Raw genomic sequence first — 19,232 nt, forward strand, 5'->3', positions numbered from 1 at the left:
CCCTGCCTGCTTTCGAAATTCAATTCAAATCATACAGCACCCTATCCTTTCGGCATCTTATAAAATTCAACAATCGCACTCCACTAACGAAGCATTACATACATCCACGGACACAGTCATACTGCTTTAACCCCGATAATACATAGAAAAAGATAAAATAGAAACAACACAAAAATTTTAAATTGCTTCTATATAGATCGGATAGAAAGTGTGAGATTGATACGGTGAATTGTTTTTAAATGGATTACGGAAATTGTATCCGATTGATCTTGAACCCACTTTTATAACTTCCATATAAAGACCTCTCATTGCAATCAGAAGGGCATTGAATCCCTTTTGTCCATCATGACGTCTGCACCTCAAGTTGAATCACCAATGGAAGAAGTGATGAGTGAAGAGAGGCACGTTGCCGGAAGTCAGCCTCTTCAACAACAATCAAGTACGGGCACATGGGGTGAAGAACAACGTGGTGAACCCGTCAATGTGAATCAAGCAAGAGCAGATTTCGAAATTGCACGTCAAACAAGTAGACAAAGTCAAAAACAGCATGGCAGAAGTCAAAGTGCCGATCGTCAAAGTGGCATTTTGGCAGGCGGACGTAAACTTGCACAAACTATAAGTAGAGGTACACAACATGCTTCTATTGCCGAACAACAAAGTTCAGAAGAAGAAGGTCAAATTTCATCAAGTGAAAAAACAATGAATGCGTCCGATGATGAATTTGATCTAGCAACATTTATCAAAGCACGTTATTATCAATTAGAACAAGAAAATATCGATCCTTCAAAACCCGTTGGTGTTTCATGGAAAGATCTTAAGGTTACAGCACCGGGTGCAGGAGGTGGTGGTGTTTTGGTAAAAACATTACCAAAAGCAATCTTTAATACAGTAGCAAAAGATCCGTTTGGCGTAATTTCATTCTTCTTTCCACCTTTTGGTAGATTTATGAACAGAAAAGCATTCAACACCTCTACTCCTCTCATTCAAGGTCATGATGGTGTTTTGCGCGCAGGTGAAATGTTACTCGTACTTGGTCGTCCTGGCTCTGGTTGTTCGACTGCTTTGCGTGCATTGACTGCAAGTAACCATACCAACGTCTCACAAACTGGTTCAATCAGCTATGGTGGTCTAACTCCCGAAGAAATCTCAAAGAATTTGCGTGGAGAAGTACTTTTCTGTGATGAAGATGATATTCATTTCCCCACTCTAACAGTCGGACAAACTTTGCAATTCGCACTTAAGAACAAAGCACCCACCCGATCAAAACGTCCATCAGGTGAAACACGTCAACAATTCATCGATACCGTAACAGATGTAGTCTTGAAGATGTTTGGAATGTCACACGTTCGTGATACGATCGTCGGAGATGCATTCGTTCGTGGTGTTTCAGGTGGTGAACGTAAACGTGTTACAATTTCTGAAGCTTTGATTGGATCTGCTTCTGTGATTGCATGGGATAACAGTACTCGTGGTTTAGATGCTTCTACTGCTTTGGATTACGTCAGAAGTTTGAGAATCATGACCGATCTTTCTCAACGTACAACAATGGCAACGCTTTACCAAGTTTCCGAATCTATCTTTGATTATTTCGATAGAATTGCTGTTATAGATGAAGGAAGGTGTATCTATTACGGTCCCCGTGATCAAGCACGCAAATTTTTCTATGAAATGGGATACGATGCACCAAGCAGAGAAACAACTGCCGATTTCGTTACAGGTGTCACTGACCCTGACCAAGCCGTCATCCGTAAAGACTTCCAAGGACCCGTTCCAAAAACACCAGAAGAACGTGAAAAGTACTGGAAGAACAGTCAATTATATGCAAACCTCTTGAACGAAATTACCAATTACGATCAACTCGTTCAACAAAGCGAAAAGGAAGAAGCACAAAACTTGCAACGTGTTTCAGCAGGTAACAAAAACACTGGAGTCAACAAGAAATCACCTTATACTGTCAGTTATTGGGAACAAATCAAAGCGTGCATCTGGCGTCAATTATTGATCAAATGGGGTTCTCGACAAGATATGCAAATTAAATTGTTCACAATCGTTGGTGTAAGTTTGATCATCAGTGCTTTATTCTACGGTCAAGGTTATGATTCTACCGGTGTTTTCACAAGAGGTGGTGTGATCTTATTCATGTGTTTATTCAACGGTTGGTTACAATTATCCGAAGGTTTTGAAGCAGTTGCCGGTCGTCCAATGTTAATGCGTCATCGTCAATTCGCTTTCCATCGTCCTTCAGCTGTTGTGGTAGCACGTGCAATCGTTGATATTCCATTTTTGATGGTTCAATGTTTCCTTTCTTTGATCATCGTTTGGGGTATTGCTGATTTACGTAGAACGGCAGGAGCATTCTTTATCTATTACGTTTACGTTTTCTTTGCTGCTTACAATTTGACAGCATTATATCGTATGATTGCTGCATTTTCGCCAAGTTTCAACGAAGCAATTCGTTTCAGTGTTTTGTCGCTCAATATTATCATCATCTTTGTTGGTTATATTATTCGCAGACCACAAATGAATTGGCTCATTTGGCTTTCGTACTCAAACGGTATCAGTTATGCTTTCGAGGGTATGTTGGTAAATGAAATCGCATACGATATTCCTTGCAAGGCTCAATCTATCGTTCCTTTCAACGAAGTGCGCGATGTTGCTTATCAAACATGTGCTTTGACGGGATCAAGACCAGGTTCGATCGTCGTTACAGCAGCGGATTATCTCGGTACAACGTTCGGATATAAGCGTTATCATGTTTCATATGATTGGGCAGTCCTTTTGGCATTTTCGATTTTATATTTGATCCCAACAATCTTGGCCAGTGAAATGATCAATTGGGGTGGATCAGGCGGTGGTGTGACTGTTTACGCAAACACACCAGATGCTCGCCGTAGAATCAAAGGTGAAGAAGCCGCTGCTGCTCCCAAGAATAATGATCTCGAATCTGGTGGTCAAGGCGATTCAACAAGAGCTCCAAGCAGAGAAGATTCAGAAACAAAAGGTGTCAACGCAAGTAAACAATCAAGTAACGATCTCTCCAAAGAAGCAATGGAATCTCGTGCAATCTTTACATGGAAAGATATTAACTTGCATTTAGCCAACGGACGTAAACTTTTGCAACACGTTGACGGTTGGGTAAAACCTGGTGAACTGACAGCTTTGATGGGCGCTTCAGGTGCTGGAAAGACTACATTGATGAGCGCTTTATCAGATCGTGGTGTAGCAGGCGTTGTTTCTGGTGAACGTTTGATCGACGGAAAGCCACTCGATCAAGGTTTCCAAAAAGGAACAGGTTTGGTTTTGCAAGCTGATATTCATTTGGCAACATCCACCGTTCGTGAAGCATTTGAATTTTCCGCCCGTCTTCGTCAACCTGCTGAAGTTTCTGATGAAGAAAAGATGAAAACGGTTGAACATGTTTTGGACGTTTTGGAATTACGACCTTTGCAAGATGCTTTGATCGGTGCCCCAGGGGCAGGATTAGGTGTCGAACGTCGCAAGCGTGTTACAATTGGTGTGGAATTGGTTGCCAAACCTGATCTTCTACTTTTCCTTGATGAGCCTACTTCTGGTTTGGATTCCGCAGGTGCTTCTTCGATCGTTCGTTTGTTACGTAAACTTGCACAAGAAGGTCAAGCAATTATCTGTACGATCCATCAACCTTCTTCACTTTTGTTCGAAGCGTTTGATAATGCTCTTTTACTCAAACCTGGAGGTCAAACTGCTTACTTTGGTCAAATTGGTAAAGAACGTGGTCGTGGTTCAGAGATGATTCGTGATTACTTTGAACGTAATGGTGCACCTGCTTGTCCACCGGAAGAGAATGCGGCCGAATATATCCTTGAGGTCGTAAGCGGTGGTAAAGGCAAACATCAAGATTGGGGAAACATCTGGCAACAATCACCCGAATCACACCAGGTTCGTCAACATGTCGATCAAATCGTTGAAGAGCGCAAGAGCAGGCCCGCTCGATCTGATCCACGTTCTGTTTCGCAATATTCCGCCAATATCATGACTCAATTAAGGGAAGTAACCATCCGTCAGATTCGTGATGCTTGGAGAGATTCAAGTTTCTCTTATGGTGTCTTGTTCTCAAACTTTGTCACGGGTTTGGTTGCCGGAGGAAGTTTCGCACATCTTGGTACATCGCCAACAGATCTTCAAAATCGTGTTTTCATTACATTTTTGGTACTTTTGAATACGCCTGCTATGGTCAACACCGTTTTGAGCAAATTCTTCACAATCAGAATGTTATTCGAAGTGCGAGAGAATCAATCAAAGGTTTACGCATGGTACGCTCTGGTTTTCTCTTTTGTGGTGATCTCCGTACCGATTGCGCTTGTTTGTTCGGTTTTATTCTTTTTGCCTTCTTATTTCATTCCGTTCTACAGTCAACCTTCTTGGTCAGCAGGATTCTTCTATCTCAACGTTATTACCATGCAATTTTGGATGTTCTTATTCGCCTTTATGCTTTCTGCTTCTTGTCCAACGCCGGTCACTGCTGCAAACTTATTGCCTTTCATCCTTCCGATCTTGTTCATTGGTGCAGGTATCATTGTTCCGCAATCGCAAATGCCAGAACCTTTCCATTCATTCGTATACTATGTCAACCCAGTAGCATATTACGTCAAAGGTCAAATCGCCACGGTATTACACGATAAACCTGTTGTGTGCCGCGAAGAAGATTTGTACAGGTTTAACCCACCACCAAATCAAACATGCGATGCTTATGCAGGTGCATGGGCACAAACAAGCGGAGGTCAATTGGTCAATGGCGATGCAATGTCCAATTGTGGTTTCTGTCAATTTACCGTTGGTGATCAATTTGCCGCAAGTGTCAGTTCGGAATACAGTTTCAGATGGCAAAACTACGGCATTCTTTTGGGATTCACTTTCTTCGAAGTTTTCTTGGCATTCTTCTGTTATTGGTATTTCAGCATTCGTCATTACGGATTGGGAACAGGTTATATCACTGGACCTGCATCAAAAGGTCTCAAGATGATGTTTAAGCCTTTGACTAATCGTGGCAAGAAGACTAGCAATTAGAAACCCTCATTATACTCACTCTTATTATCAATCCTAATATACATAGACTTCAGTTTCTCTCATTGATCTTATCATGTGTTAATATTTCTCATATCAAGAATAGATCCTTTATCAATATGAATGTCTGAACTTGCTTGGAGCCTAGTAATGATGTGGTAAGGTCCAACCTCTTGCTACAGTGACACTGAGTTAAAGGTCATTTCAGCCACATCGGCTTATGAATAGAATATACCATCACACATGAAGAGGAGGTCATCCCTTCTGGACGATCACCATTTCATCGGCTCACGGTTTGCTTAGTAATCATGATTTAGCAAATGCCGACAACGGCCAGTAGAGAAATTGCGCAATCAAAATTCAAAATCACGCAATCGATTTTTCGAGCGCGTCAAAGGCGTCTGAAGCCGGAGATAAGGCGTGCTTTGTTTGAAGTATTGCGTGATTTGAAGAAGAAATTACGAATTTTGAGTGTATTGTTTATCAATCCGGCTTACAGGTACTGAGTGTAGCGTGAATTTATGGCTTTTGGTCAGAGATGTTGTCATAATGGCTTCTGATGAATGAGATGATACAAAGGAGAAGTCATGCAAGTGGAGAGCGAGTATGGGCTGAGTTATAAGTATACATACGGCCATAAGCCATTTTTACCTTTGTATTGCGTGACCAGGACCCCTTCATAGACTAACGCATCCCAGCTTCCGAAGCATGTAAAAGAGGGAATGGAAGATTCACTGCCCGAAAGATCGAGAATTTGATCAGCACGGTATGACTATATGCGGTGTGTGATTGAGGAGGAGGAGTACGGCCGTGTGCATTGTATGGAGGGCATCTAAATCATTCCCCGGATGGCCGTTAATGTTTTGAAAGGAGGTCTATGTTCGATTCCAATCTTTCTTCCTGACCACAACAAATTATTATAGAACAACATCGTCATCCTTTTGACGATCACCATATCATAGCAACAATGATTGCCTCAACATCAGCTTTGCGACTTTCACGGTCAGCATTATCAACCTCTGCTCGTTCTTCAAACGTTGCACTACGGTCAACAAGGTTTATCTCCACAACAAAATCATCTTCTGCAATTGTTGAATCAGGAGTATCACACGGTCATAAACAACAACAGCCTGCTTATGTACCTTCAACTCATCATCAACCACCACCAACCCATCAATTTGCAAAACAACAAAAATTATCTCAACAGCCGTTTATCTCTGATACTTTACGCACATTCTCCAACTTTGACACAACTCCAGCCACGGGAACTGAATTCCGTTCTGTTTCTACAGATGGCAAACCAGTCTTGAGTATTCAAGAAGTAATGCAAGATTCTGAAAAAATTCGTGCTTTGGCACATCTGATCGCTGAACGTGGAGTTGTATTCTTCCGTGCTGGTGAAATCAGTGCTAAGGAACAACGTGATTTGGTTGATGCTTTGGGCAAGTCTACCCATAAACCTGCCTCAAGCACACTTCACGTACATCCTTTGAGCAACGAAGGACAAGAACACGGTGACGAAATCGCAGTCGTCAGTAACCATTTCGATTTCCACAAAGATGCAAAACGTGATGGTGATTCTATCCTTAACTTGAAGCCTGGAGATGTTCTATCAAGACCATTGCAAAAGAATCTATGGCATACAGACATCACATTTGAACCCGTTCCAAGTGACTACGCTTGCTTGTCTATTCGTACTTTCCCCCGTGAAGGAGGTGGTGACACTCTATGGGCATCCGCATACGAAGCATATGACCGCTTGAGTCCTGCTTACCAACGTTTCTTGGAAGGCATGACAGCCACACATACAGGACAATATTTCACCGACATTGCAAGAAAGTACAACCTCAAATTCCGTCAACAGAGAGGATCACCTGAAAACACTGGTGATTCGCTCTCAGCCGTTCACCCAGTCATTCGTACTAATCCCGTGACAGGATGGAAAGGATTGTTTGTCAACAAGGAATTCACGAAACGCATCAATCAACTCACACCTGACGAAAGTGATAACGTTTTGAATTACCTATTCGAACATATTTCCGCAAACCACGACTTACATACACGATTCCGTTGGGAACCAAACAGTTTGGCCATCTGGGATAACCGATCTTCCCTACATGCTGCAACATATGATTTAGATGGTGCTACACGTGAAGGAACAAGAGCATGCAGCGTTGGCGAGCGTCCTTACTTTGATGCAAACAGCCTAAGCCGAAGAGCTGCTTTGGCCGCTGCTGGACGTCAACAATAGAGAAAGAATGCTCCCTTTAATGATCACGACCATGTAATGAATATATCCTGTCATCTGTTTTATTAGTCAATTTAATATCTCCTCATATCGTTGTTGTTGTTTATTTGTGTCTTTTGAGATCTGATAGCCATTCTTCCCACGGTATAATCTTCACGCCTTTCTGCCTTACTTCCATCTCCACAGTCTCTTTCATTTGATCGAGAGTTTGCGTGGGAGAAGGATAGGTGGAATGAGCACCGGACAAAAGTGTGACATTTTGGAAGCCTCTCTTTACGGCCCCCAAGGTAGTCGATCGAACACAACATTCGGTCTGAATACCGCACATGACAAAGTTTTCAATCCCTTCTCGTTTAAGTCGATCCGATAAATCCGAATTGGCTTCAAAAGTATTCCGGACATCTTTACTGACGTACCAATAACCTTCATGTTCATTCGGCCTGTAGACTAGCTCCCAAGTCGATTTTCCCTTTGCTAAAGGGTCTTAAGTATCACGATCGTTATGTTATACAAAGATTAATCGTACTTTTTCGGTATTATTTACTATACGAGAACGATTATACTCGCGAACACCTCTAATCAAACGATCTAATGCTTTCTCGTATGGCGGCAGCATCAGGCACTTCACTGTCAGCCTCATCGGCAAGGCCGACTTGAACATCTATGACGAACAGTGCAGTCGTTTGAGGTGAAGACATCTTGTCTATGGACGCAATAAGATCACGGTCATGAGTAAAGCTAAACGCAGGCCATGTACGATGCATATGTGACTCAGAAAAGCGTAAAAGGCAGAAGCACTAGAATTCCTATAGTTGCTTTTCCTCAGCCTGTTATATTTGTAGTCGGAGTGATTAGTATTGATTGTAAAGCCCACTGGGCTAGTTAGGGTTAGGATTATATCCTAACCCTAACTAGGTTTCTTGCTAGAGAGACTGATAACTGACCCTAGCTAGGTACCGACCATCAAAGACTCTCTTCTATTTCATACTCTTCCTGTTGCAACGGTATGCAATACCACACGAATCACACCCTCGACATTTCCAATGATTGAGATTATGTATTGTCAAACAGATACAACCAAAGTTACACCCTCAACCAGAGTTCGTCTGTTTCACCTTTGATCAGCTGTTTCATCATTCCTCTTCTGCTTCGGCTTCTGCAACTGGCTTCTTCTCCTATGAGAGTGTGGGGTTCATATCGTCAGCAATCACCGCATCATTCTTACTTGCTTTCCTCTGTACTCACCTTGAAGAAGCTTGTCCGCCTCCTTTCACGTTCTGACCGCCATCCTGCTTCACCTGGTCCGTTTGGGTTATCGGAATGAGCATTGTCTCCTTTTGCAGCATCAACCAGACCGGCCGAGTATGGTCCTGTCAATGAACGACCTGCAGCGCCAAAAGTACCGACCAAAGCAGCCAAACCAGCACAAGATCCAAACATTGTAGGAACCGAACCAGCTGAAGGAGGAGAAGGATTGGGGTCAGAATGTGCTGCGAATTGAAATGCAACTTAACTGGAAAAACTACTCACTTCTAGCACCAAAGACGAACCCAGAAGCACATGCACCTGCTGCACCGTTTACCGAATCATCTCTTTGACGAAAATTGCTAACGAAAGATTCCGTAAGACCAAAAGCAGCACCAACAGCTGTAAACAAACCGATTGTAGATCCTGATCTGGTAAAAACTCCCATTGCACCTTGTTTATGGGTTCCTAAACTATTTTGAATTGCAGAAACAAATAATCCAAATGCACCTGCTTGTATTGCTCCTTTGAATCCATTATTCAATGCGGATTTTTCATGATAGGCTTCTATTGGACCGGCTTTTGCACCTGCTTTTGCAGATGCTTCTGTTGACATCTTTTGTTGTGTGGTTATATGTGGATTATATCCTTACTCTATAGACCCTACACTCCTGCTTATTTTTTGTGATCGTTCTTTGTAGTCGCGATGGAGGAAATGAGAAGATGAGAATCTTGTTGATATTGATTGCGTTCATGTGTAATGCACACTGTGTTTGTGCCTTCATTCAGAATATTCGCACTTCCAGCCAGCGTCTCTTTACACTCTAGCGCGTATAAACGCCCGCCTATAATCGGAAGCCAAATGCAAATAAAGGCCACAAACAATCACGTGTACTAAACACACTCTTTCTAGCATTCTACCATGATGATGATTAATATACATTGTACAAAATTCTATTTGGATCACATTCTGAGATATTCTCTCGGTTTGGTCTTGCATTGTAATCTTGTCGTTTTATCAACGGCAAACAAATGACTATCAAACGTCTTTCTTGCTTCATCTGATCGTTCGTCCATCTTCCAATCAAGCGAAATCCATCTTTCACTTTCTGCTTCCCTTTCAGCTTGCATGAGATAATCACGACTATCTCCTCCGGCACCACCACCGCCAACACCTGCGCCTTGTCGAGCGGTAGATGAAGAACTACCATCATTACGAATACTAACGTTCAAACTTTGCGCTTTTCTAGCTTTTTGTGCTCCATTCGGTCGCGCATCTTCTTCATCTTCATCTTCTGCTCGATTTTGTTCTTCTGCAGCTTTATCTTGTTGTCTTTTTAAAGCTTCCAAAGCGTCAATATAATGCATCGAAGGTCGCAATTGATGTACGCTATCGACAGGTGTAAGATGAACGGCTTTATCACGAATTACGCCAAGCATATACTTTGTTTGATGAGGCATCAAAATACTTTCCAAGCGAGTCCTTTCCAACTTTTTCCGATTTTCAGAAGAAGAGGAGGACATAGACTGAAAACCGCCAAATTCACTCTTGACTCTCTTTTCACTGCCTTTCATTGCTGAAGATGGTGCATTTGTTCCTTTGGGCCCGGGTCCGATAGGTCCTGCAGCTGTGGCGCCTTCACCAAATTCTTCTCCTCGGTCTGTGTTGTATACCGGAGGACGAAGATCAAGAGGAAGTTCAACTTCTACTCGTTTTGCTCGTGGTCTGGTACGCATTGCAGCTTGTAATCCTCTCTCACGAGCGCTTTGCGGGAATGGTAGAGGTTGACCTCTCGGGTATGTTGGATATTGAAAGATTTGCAGAGTGGAAGAAGAGGGCAAGGAATTGCTCATGTAGACGGGTAAGGATGCTAACAGTTCACCAGATTGAGAGGATGCGACTGGCTCATCTCTAGAAAGTGTTGAGGTTACATCGTTCTTCTCGATTGAAGCATCGGCTCCGACTTGCTCTTCTGATGTTGAAGCTACTTGTGGCTGCGTTTCATCTTCCATTTCGGTGGGAATGTCGACCTGCTGTTTAGTGATACTTGGTTCCTTGCTTTCGGGTTGAGGAGCAGCAGCATCTTGCATGTCTACATCCTCTACAGGATTGGGAGGAGTTTCATCCTTTGTCGCTTCTTCATTTCCGGTCAAGCCGACATCTGCCTCAACCTCTGTTGCTTTGAGGGAATCGCCTCCTTCTTCCATCGCTGCATCTTCACCGCCTCGAAACAGATCATTGCTTCCACTTTCAGCACTCTCATCTTGCTGTGACTGCGACGTTCTTGAAGATCGACGAGGCGGCATATTTGTTCGTATGCTAATGATAGTCAAGTTATTAGAAGGAAGCAAATATTCTTGATGAACAGAATTGACATAACGCGCTGCTTAGCCTTTAAAATAAAAATTTAGAAGAATGAAAGCCGGCTTCCGAATATACTGCAATGCTCTGCTTGACATAATCATCATAAGCAGCCTATAACGTACCCCGCATATACTCGAATGACATCCTACTTCCTACCACAAAAACACTTTAGACAAGATGACAGAACCAACATATAGAAGGAGGAACAGGATCCTATGTCTACATGGACCAACACAATCAGCCGCCTCATTTCGAGCAGCGCTCAAACCGATTTGTGATCGAATGGATAGGAATTGGGAATTTCATTTCTTAGACGCTCCTTTCATCATTCAAGATCCCGATTCCACACCTTCGCAACGACAGGACACAGACACATGGACAGAGGCTGCTATACTGACAAGTCAGGCTGCTGCCATTGATGCAGAATTAGACAACGCGAAAGATAACAAGCAAAGAGACAATCTGCAACAGATCCGCAGTGAATCATGGCAAACCCTCAACAAAAGCAAAGAAGGTCAACTTGTTTGGGAAGCACATCAGAATGGAGGTGCAGATGCAGTAGAATCCTTGATCAGCAGTAAAGTAGCACAAAGTATGTGCAGGGATTGGATTGTAAAGCTACCAAACGCACAAACCGTTGGCGTTGATGTAGGTTTGGATTTGATTGGTGATTATATGCGTGAACAAGGTACATTTCATGGAGTGATTGGATTTGATTCCGGTAGTACACTCGCTATACTCGTTCAAGCCTTGCTATCACATCCACGTTCTTCCACACAAGCATTTCCTACCTTTTTTGCTCAATTACCCAAGGGAATCTCACGTATGCCACGAATGGGAGGATGGGAAGAACAGCCACCAGCACCGGATGATAGCCGATTAGGATCAGAGAATTTGACAAAAGATTATGTACCAGCTCAAAAGCCATTCGAAGCAATCATCGCATATCACCCCGACGCAGAAATATTAGGGGAACGAGTTAGATCCTGGCTCACCACAAAGCAGCCCATTCTCAAAATCAACACAAGCGCCGACTCCTTCATCAATCATAGCCTCGCAATCGAACATCCTAGCAAACTTAATCCCTATGCCCAAGAATTAGAACAGAACGTCGTATACGATCAAGACACGTATGTCTTCGACAAGGACTGGACGACCCATCTGACCGAATTTCTCATACTGGCAATAGAAAGCGGACAAGGTGATCAATCTGCCAGGAAAAGAATCACAGAATCCCTAAGCATACCCTCCTCCAAGTCGTACAGACAAGCCTCCAAGCTCTGAGTGACTACACTGTACCCTCATAGATTTTGTATTATCATTCGATGCAATTTGAGCGCTTCTAGAAATTTATTCATTTCATCATGCAAATATCAACCGAGTCCGTTGGAATCGAACGACAATCTTGCTTGCTAATGCAGTTGCGGTGAAATGTAATTTGTGTGTATGGTTTGTTTGATCTTTCCAATTGCCAAATTAGTGGCTAGCCTTCTTCAATGCGTAAGGGTTGCGAGGATCCTTGCGGGCTTCATCGGTTGAGACACCGGCTTCTTGTAGTCTGTTGACACCGTAGAAGACGATTGCACTTGCGGCAAAGAAAGGAGCCAAAGGTCTCCAGATTGGTGTAGGATAACTGAATGTGAAAAAGAAAGGTGTCAAATGTCAATACTTCCGCTCCTTCCCCAAATCAAAAGATCGCACAATGTGCATTTGTCGCCGATCTAGAGTTGAGATCATTGTTATTTTCGTTGAATATGATACTCACGCACGGAATCCGAACATCTTGACAAGTGTTTGTATAAGTAGTTTGGTGATGGGAAGGAAATGAGAAAAGTGATGGACATCAACTCATCTTCCTTCTCTACAAGCGGGCGTAAAGTTGATATTCATTTAGCCCTCGTGCGCGCGCGCGAAAAGAGACAGCCTAAACGCATGGCTGGCCGACTGTATCCGACAATACAAACTTGCAGTGTAAATTGTATTGAAGCTAGTGTATTCAATCCTGTCGGGATTGTATTGCATCTCAGATCTTCTCGTCCGTGCGTACCATACTACATACCTTCTTAGACTTAGACAAGACCTGTTACACCATTCAAGATTGTCTCTATCACCATCAACGAAGAGTACGCAAACCATTTACGATGTCAAATCACTACCGCCGCATTGATACCACCGATCCTCGCAGACATGATCGGATTCAACCCTTACAATTTCCCGATCCATGGCTAGATGATTCAGCCGATTTGTATGGATTCTTATTATCCTCTGCAACAATGATGAGTGGTGCAGCAATGATTACAAGGTTACCAACTTTATCCTTCGCAGGATTACTGTTTGCACTAGCAAACAATGCACACGATAAACCACATCAAGCCAAGAAGGAATCGGCGCAAAACGCAACTGGTGGACCGGTGATGGGATTGATCTTTGCTTCTTTGAGTATATTCTTGCTCATCGTCCAGAAGCTACTCGGCGTTGGTGCACCCGGACAACCTGTTGGAGTACCATTAGGATCTGCAAAGCCCTGATTATGTCGATTATGTCTCTCACACTTTTATCAATCGCGAGAGTTCCTCACACAATATTCTACCTCGTCACTTACTGTACTATACTCACACTCAATTAAATGCACATCGCATCCACAATCAATAATCAAAGACACATACTGTCAATTATCAGCTGTCATTCTGAAATTCAGGAACAAAGAGTGTATGCATAAGATCTATTAGATTGTATACAGTCATGATTGAGTCATCACTCACTGACGCGTTGGGATAGCTTAAATTTTTAAACAGCGCGAAGAAATAACAGAATCAACTTTCTTCTTGCATACGTTCACCTTCTTGACACCCCTCACTACACCTTCAAGATGGCACCTCAGACCACCTTGGACATCAGCAAACGAGACCAGACCGTCAACCTGGGCGCCGGTCCTTCAGCTTTGCCGACTGATGTGCTCTTAGAAGCGGCACAAGGAATTCTCGATTTTGGCGGAACGGGAATGGGATTGATTGAATTATCTCATCGATCAGGAACGTTTAAAAAAGTGATTGAGAAAGCAGAATCAGATTTACGTTCTTTGTTGGACATTCCAGATGATTATTGTGTACTGTTTCAACAAGGTGGTGGAACGGAACAATTCTCTGCAACTGCTCTTAACCTTTTAGCATATCATGCAATCGCCAATCCCGATTATGTCTCAAAGCATAAGGGCTCTACACCCCCATGCGATTATGTCGTTACTGGAAGCTGGACTGCAAAAGCCATCAAAGAAGCAAAGCGATTAGGCATCAATGCAAGGCTAGCTGTCGATGCTAGACAGCACAATGATGGCAAATTTGGCGTGATTCCACCTGTGTCCCAATGGACTTTGAGTGATGCAAAGGCTGATAAATCGGCAATGCTGTATTATTGTGATAATGAAACAGTGGACGGAGTGGAATTCCCTTCGCCAGGATTCCCTATCCAAGACCTCCCGGAAGAATATCGTAAGAATGTTCCAATCGTTGCCGATTGCTCTAGTAATATCTTAAGTAGACCGATTGATGTTCGTGCACATTCAATCATCTTCTTTGGCGCACAAAAAAATGTTGGACCATCAGGTGTAACTATTGTGATTGCAAGACGCTCTCTGTTCGACGTGGATCCCGATCAAGGTGTTCCCAACGGTGGACCAAGAATACCATGCACTTTGGCATACAAGAATGCAATCGATAACGGAAGCCTATACAATACGCCGCCAATGTTCAGCATCTATACATCTGGCTTGGTGTTTGCTGACTTGCTCAACAATAAAGGAGGTGTGAATGGCGCCACCCAACGTGCAAAAGCAAAGAGTGAGGCTGTTTACAAGGTGATTGATGAAAGTGATGGAATCTTTAAACCTACCGTTAAGCAAGCGTCTGCTCGTAGTCGAATGAATGTTACTTTCAGAATCTGTCAAGCAGGACAAGATCAACCTGATTCTAGTCTAGAAGATGAATTCGTCAAAAGATGCTCTGCCAAAGGTATCGAACAGGTGAAAGGACATCGAAGCGTTGGTGGAATTCGAACGAGTTTATACAATGCCGTTTCGGTTGAACAAACCCAATTGCTCGTAAGTGTGATGCAAGAGTTTGCGCAACAAATACGTCAAGAAAAGAAGAATTGAATGGTTGTATATAGAAATAAAAATATAGATTCTTTTGAGTTCATTGTTTTCTTTACCGGCCGTAGGATTGATTGCTTGATTGATGACCGGAGTGGATTCCGTTTCTTCCGGCGTGCGAGAGAAGATTGACGCATAAAAGTTACACGCGCTGGGCCTCTTTTCTTTGCCGCTCCTGCCCTTAGGCACGCCAATCGGCTTCTTAAGCCCGACTAACCGGACACATTATTGAAGTATATTTGCGGGGTTTGAGGGGAGGGGCCCTTTTCATTTAAAGGAGACATCAAACATTCTTTCTTCCCTACCTTCATCCCATCAAACACACCCTACATTCACCATGGCAACACAACGAATTGGACAAATCGCTCAACACTTAGATCCTCGTACATGGAGTGGAAAAGGATTAGCCGCTCATTCGATGAAGAATGACGATGATGTAGTAATTATCGCATCTGGACGAACGGCATTTTGCAAAGCAAAGAAAGGTCATTTAAAAGATACACCTTTTGACATTTTGGTTATGGAATGCTTGAAGGGTTTATTGCAAAAAGCCGCAATCGACCCTGTTTTGATTGAAGAAGTCGTCGTGGGAAACGTGCGTAACCCTGGCGCACCTTATGCCGTTCGTGCTGCTTCATTAGCTGCTGGAATTGCAGAATCAACACCTTCTTTGATCGTCAACCGTTTCTGCAGTTCAGGTTTGATGGCAATCAGAAGTGTTGCAAATCAAATTCAAGCAGGCGAGATCGATTGTGGTTTAGCTATGGGTTGTGAAAGCATGACTTTTGTTGATGCTGCCCCTACGGGTTTCTCACCTGAAGTGGAAAATCAAAGTCAAGCTGCAAAAGATTGCAAAATGCCAATGGGTTGGACATCAGAAAATGTTGCAAAAGATTTTAATATTTCAAGACAAAAGATGGACGCATTTGCTGCTCGATCGCATCAACGTGCTCATGAAGCGCAAACATCGGGTAAATTTGATGCTGAAATCATGCCAATCACAACACCTGTCAAACTGCCAGATGGAACGACAACCTACACTACCGTCAGTCAAGATGATGGTATTCGTCCAACTTCAACACCTGAAGGTTTAGCAAAGATTAAACCTGCATTCCCACAATGGGCACCTGGACAAACAACAGGTGGAAATGCAAGTCAAATCACAGATGGTGCAGCAGGTGTTGTTTTGATGAGAAGAAGTTTGGCACGCAAATTGGGCAAACATATTTTGGGCAAGTATGTCTCAACTGCAGTATGCGGATTAGCACCAAGAATAATGGGAATCGGACCATCGATCGCCATTCCAAAATTACTCGAACAAACTGGACTAACAATGCAAGATGTTGATTTAGTTGAAATCAATGAAGCTTTTGCAAGTATGGCAGTGTATTGTGAAGAAAAGTTAGGATTAGATCCTTCAAAATTAAACGTCAATGGAGGTGCAATTGCTTTAGGTCATCCTTTAGGTGCCACAGGCGCTCGTCTTGTCGTTACAGCACTTGCCGAATTGGAAAGACGAAAAGAAAGAGTTGCAGTCGTTTCCATGTGTATCGGAACAGGAATGGGAGCTGCCGGTCTTCTGATTCGGGAGGACTGAGTTGGTTTTTGAGAAAGATTGTATATTTGCTTCAAATTCATAATGACCGGCTGATATGATCGTGTGTGTTTGCGTATTATGAGTCACGGGGCTCGAACTTCTCTGATGACTAAAGATGATGATTGCATCAACGATAAGACGGAATCGGACAGGTACTGTATCCTCTTCCTCAGAAATCCTCTCCATGAGACAAATGAAAAACTTTCTGAAAACTCTTATTCTGATCTTATCTCTTTACCGTCTTTCATTGGGCGGAACTGAAGAACAAGCCAATAATTTTGACTGGACCGCATACTCTTTCGAGCTACCGAATCATTCACCCGTACGTCACTTGGACTCTTCTGATGATGAACGCACCTCGTCAAGTCAACATAAGGATGAATCTTCTGGACCAAAGCAATTCACGCCGCTTAGGAGGATCAAAAGTCCTATTGAAGAGATGAAAGCGAAGATGAAGATAGCTAACAAAAGACGATACCTCAGACGCAAAGCAGAGCTTCAACAAATGTCACCCGAAGAACAAGAGCAAGAAAGACTTGCTGAAAAAGCAAGACAAAAGAAGCATTACAATAAAAATAAACGTCAATCAGGTTTTACAACGATTCATAATGCAAGACTGAATACGTTTAGAATTTTGGAAAAGAATGGTAAAGCTACTCAGAAACAATTAGAGTACTTGCAAAAAGATAAAGAGAAAGTAGCTAGATTCTATCTGAAAAAGCAGCTGGTTCTGCAAAGGATGGGACAGCAAAAAGTGTACAATCATCACTTTCGCGAGGGTGATGCACCAATTGTCATAAGTGCTTGTAAGTTAATGTTTAGTCGTATTATCGCTTCTTTTCATATTCATGTACCTTCATCAGACTCCCTTTTCACAGAATGCTATTGAAAATGTGTTTGTCTCGGAGCATGCAATTTGTGAACAGGCTTGCCGATGGGGCGTAATTGCTCCGTATGAAAGCGCTTTGGAGTCAAAAAAATATTTCTTCAATCCTCTTCACGTCCACTCTTTTTGCTTATTGTGAGCATGATTCCTTATTCAATATTATGGATCTTTGGCGGCTTCCTCTTATCCTTTCCTTCAATTCGCTCCCAAACATTTACGCACTCTTCTCCAGAAAGTGATTGGAGATCGTATCTCAATCTCAGCCCGGAGCACATGCCTATGCAAGATTTACCTTCTGAAGAAGAGCACCATATGAGCAAAGAGCTATCTCCCATTTTACCGACAGAAGCAAGTCACGAGAAGCAACCTTTCCTATCGCAGATAGTCGTAGAGAAGAAGGCTACCGAGAAGCACAAAGATAATTACAAGCCTTCATTGACCCAACGCCAAAGGTACTATCGGAATTGGAAAGCGAAAAAGGAAACCCTACCAGAAGAGGAGAAAGCCTCTCGGAAAGCTAAAGAGATTGAAAAATATGGAAGGTACCGTAAAAAAATGAGAACTTTGATCGGCTATAGCACAAAACGTAATGCAAACATGCATCAAATTAGAAAATTGGAAAAGATTGGGAAGGCAAGTGTTGAACAATTGGAGCTTTTGGAGAAAGAAAGAAACGTAAGACGTATTTATGCCAGGAGAAAAAGAGAGGAAAAACGAGCAAGTGGAATTGGCAAAGAAAGACCAAAACTCCTTTCTTCGTTACCGAAAGAATCGAACTAGGTTGGTATAATGCAAGCACTGTGGTTATATGCATTCTACGCAAAAAGGGGCGACTTGACACTGTGAAAGATGATCTCGTGACGATGTTTGCGTACATACGTATATCCAATACCCGCACACTTCCTTTATACGATTTCTTTCTCACTTTTGTACATCGTCAGATAGATATCAAGGCATCCATCATTTAAAAATGCTCTTCTCTAGAACCTTCATCGTTCAGTTCATCTTCTTATTCGATCTGATGGCTTTCGTAATAATGACCAATACTCTTCCTCCTCATCACTCACCAAGATCTCCTGAGAATTTCGATTGGAAACAGTTTTTGTTGGATTCTCCTGATCATGATACACACAATCTGGCTAGCTCATCAAATATGCCTGCTCCCGATGCTCCTACTTCAATCAATAGACATTCATCAGAAGGAATTCGAAGTGAAAATCCACAGAGGGAAGGGAACTATGAGCATCAATCCTTGAAGTCAGTACCAACGAAAAGGAAAAGAACTCCTTCGATGAAGCAGGTGGAATTTTTAGACAGAAAACAAGAAAGAAGAAAGGCAGTATCTTCGCTGATTGATGAAGTGAGACAGGCTAAAAAATCAGCTGGACAACCAAATCCCGACAAAGCAAGAGGAAGGGTTTCAAGAGATCGAGCACATGGACATGCAAAAAGATATCGAGAGCGAATGAAAGCAGAGATTGGATTCACAAGTTGGAATCATGCTCGTATGCATCAATTGATCCTTTTGGAAAAGTCCGGCAGACTTACACACGAACAAGGAAAAAAGCTTTCAGATCACCGTAAAGCCAACTATTTGCGTGTACAGCAATGCAGAGAAAAGAAAAGAGCAGAGAAAAGCAGTGTACAAAACGCATCTAAACCACCGCAATGATACAGTCTTCTTTCTTGGCTTTTGGTGCT

The 19,232-nt window shown here is 42.7% G+C and overlaps 11 protein-coding genes across 11 annotated transcripts; 8 read left to right on the forward strand and 3 right to left on the reverse strand.

Annotated features, from left to right (window-relative positions):
• Window positions 1-359: 359 nt before the first annotated feature.
• FA14DRAFT_162295 (uncharacterized protein) lies at window positions 360-5,163 on the forward strand. The gene has a single exon (XM_025499522.1). The coding sequence runs from the start codon at window positions 376-378 to the stop codon at window positions 5,044-5,046; it is 4,671 nt and encodes a 1,556-aa protein (XP_025352289.1). The 5' UTR covers window positions 360-375; the 3' UTR covers window positions 5,047-5,163.
• Window positions 5,164-6,268: 1,105 nt separating this feature from the next.
• On the forward strand, window positions 6,269-7,270 carry FA14DRAFT_115681 (taurine dioxygenase; the record flags this gene model as incomplete). The annotated part of the gene is made up of 1 exon (XM_025496122.1): window positions 6,269-7,270. A coding segment is annotated over one exon (1,002 nt), but the record flags the coding sequence as incomplete, so codon positions are not given.
• A 1,154-nt stretch (window positions 7,271-8,424) lies between these two features.
• Window positions 8,425-9,152, reverse strand: FA14DRAFT_181908 (uncharacterized protein; the record flags this gene model as incomplete). Its single annotated transcript, XM_025501150.1, has 3 exons — window positions 8,425-8,466; window positions 8,537-8,748; window positions 8,822-9,152. 3 exons carry the CDS (start codon window positions 9,150-9,152, stop codon window positions 8,425-8,427), a joined length of 585 nt encoding a protein of 194 aa, XP_025352291.1.
• A 285-nt stretch (window positions 9,153-9,437) lies between these two features.
• FA14DRAFT_162298 (uncharacterized protein) lies at window positions 9,438-10,878 on the reverse strand. Its single transcript, XM_025499523.1, has one exon. It carries the CDS (start codon window positions 10,841-10,843, stop codon window positions 9,500-9,502), a length of 1,344 nt encoding a protein of 447 aa, XP_025352292.1. The 5' UTR covers window positions 10,844-10,878; the 3' UTR covers window positions 9,438-9,499.
• Window positions 10,879-10,996: 118 nt separating this feature from the next.
• FA14DRAFT_83730 (uncharacterized protein) lies at window positions 10,997-12,281 on the forward strand. Its single transcript, XM_025502969.1, has one exon. The coding sequence runs from the start codon at window positions 11,079-11,081 to the stop codon at window positions 12,183-12,185; it is 1,107 nt and encodes a 368-aa protein (XP_025352293.1). The 5' UTR covers window positions 10,997-11,078; the 3' UTR covers window positions 12,186-12,281.
• A 96-nt stretch (window positions 12,282-12,377) lies between these two features.
• On the reverse strand, window positions 12,378-12,683 carry FA14DRAFT_181911 (putative ATP18-subunit I/j of the mitochondrial F1F0-ATP synthase; the record flags this gene model as incomplete). Its single annotated transcript, XM_025501151.1, has 2 exons — window positions 12,378-12,534; window positions 12,667-12,683. The coding sequence occupies 2 exons, from the start codon at window positions 12,681-12,683 to the stop codon at window positions 12,378-12,380; spliced, it is 174 nt and encodes a 57-aa protein (XP_025352294.1).
• A 261-nt stretch (window positions 12,684-12,944) lies between these two features.
• FA14DRAFT_162299 (uncharacterized protein) lies at window positions 12,945-13,565 on the forward strand. Its single transcript, XM_025499524.1, has one exon. It carries the CDS (start codon window positions 13,043-13,045, stop codon window positions 13,427-13,429), a length of 387 nt encoding a protein of 128 aa, XP_025352295.1. The 5' UTR covers window positions 12,945-13,042; the 3' UTR covers window positions 13,430-13,565.
• A 40-nt stretch (window positions 13,566-13,605) lies between these two features.
• On the forward strand, window positions 13,606-15,055 carry FA14DRAFT_162300 (phosphoserine aminotransferase). The gene has a single exon (XM_025499525.1). The coding sequence runs from the start codon at window positions 13,771-13,773 to the stop codon at window positions 15,049-15,051; it is 1,281 nt and encodes a 426-aa protein (XP_025352296.1). The 5' UTR covers window positions 13,606-13,770; the 3' UTR covers window positions 15,052-15,055.
• Window positions 15,056-15,234: 179 nt separating this feature from the next.
• FA14DRAFT_162301 (thiolase) lies at window positions 15,235-17,140 on the forward strand. Its single transcript, XM_025499526.1, has one exon. The coding sequence runs from the start codon at window positions 15,386-15,388 to the stop codon at window positions 16,643-16,645; it is 1,260 nt and encodes a 419-aa protein (XP_025352297.1). The 5' UTR covers window positions 15,235-15,385; the 3' UTR covers window positions 16,646-17,140.
• FA14DRAFT_181915 (uncharacterized protein) lies at window positions 16,830-18,311 on the forward strand (the record flags this gene model as incomplete). Its single annotated transcript, XM_025501152.1, has 2 exons — window positions 16,830-17,424; window positions 17,764-18,311. 2 exons carry the CDS (start codon window positions 16,830-16,832, stop codon window positions 18,309-18,311), a joined length of 1,143 nt encoding a protein of 380 aa, XP_025352298.1.
• Window positions 18,312-18,567: 256 nt separating this feature from the next.
• Window positions 18,568-19,203, forward strand: FA14DRAFT_181916 (uncharacterized protein; the record flags this gene model as incomplete). Its single annotated transcript, XM_025501153.1, has 1 exon — window positions 18,568-19,203. The coding sequence occupies one exon, from the start codon at window positions 18,568-18,570 to the stop codon at window positions 19,201-19,203; it is 636 nt and encodes a 211-aa protein (XP_025352299.1).
• Between the last annotated feature and the right edge of the window lie 29 nt (window positions 19,204-19,232).

This window comes from Meira miltonrushii (assembly GCF_003144205.1).
Source record: "Meira miltonrushii strain MCA 3882 unplaced genomic scaffold FA14scaffold_5, whole genome shotgun sequence".
Taxonomy (NCBI): domain Eukaryota; kingdom Fungi; phylum Basidiomycota; class Exobasidiomycetes; order Exobasidiales; family Brachybasidiaceae; genus Meira; species Meira miltonrushii.

What these genes read in the sequence shown, in the direction of transcription:
- FA14DRAFT_162295 (XM_025499522.1), top strand. Translation starts at nt 376, where the DNA reads ATGGAAGAAGTGATGAGTGAAGAGAGGCACGTTGCCGGAAGTCAGCCT.
- FA14DRAFT_162299 (XM_025499524.1), top strand. Translation starts at nt 13,043, where the DNA reads ATGTCAAATCACTACCGCCGCATTGATACCACCGATCCTCGCAGACAT.
- FA14DRAFT_162300 (XM_025499525.1), top strand. Translation starts at nt 13,771, where the DNA reads ATGGCACCTCAGACCACCTTGGACATCAGCAAACGAGACCAGACCGTC.
- FA14DRAFT_162298 (XM_025499523.1), bottom strand. Translation starts at nt 10,843, where the DNA reads ATGCCGCCTCGTCGATCTTCAAGAACGTCGCAGTCACAGCAAGATGAG.
- FA14DRAFT_162301 (XM_025499526.1), top strand. Translation starts at nt 15,386, where the DNA reads ATGGCAACACAACGAATTGGACAAATCGCTCAACACTTAGATCCTCGT.
- FA14DRAFT_83730 (XM_025502969.1), top strand. Translation starts at nt 11,079, where the DNA reads ATGACAGAACCAACATATAGAAGGAGGAACAGGATCCTATGTCTACAT.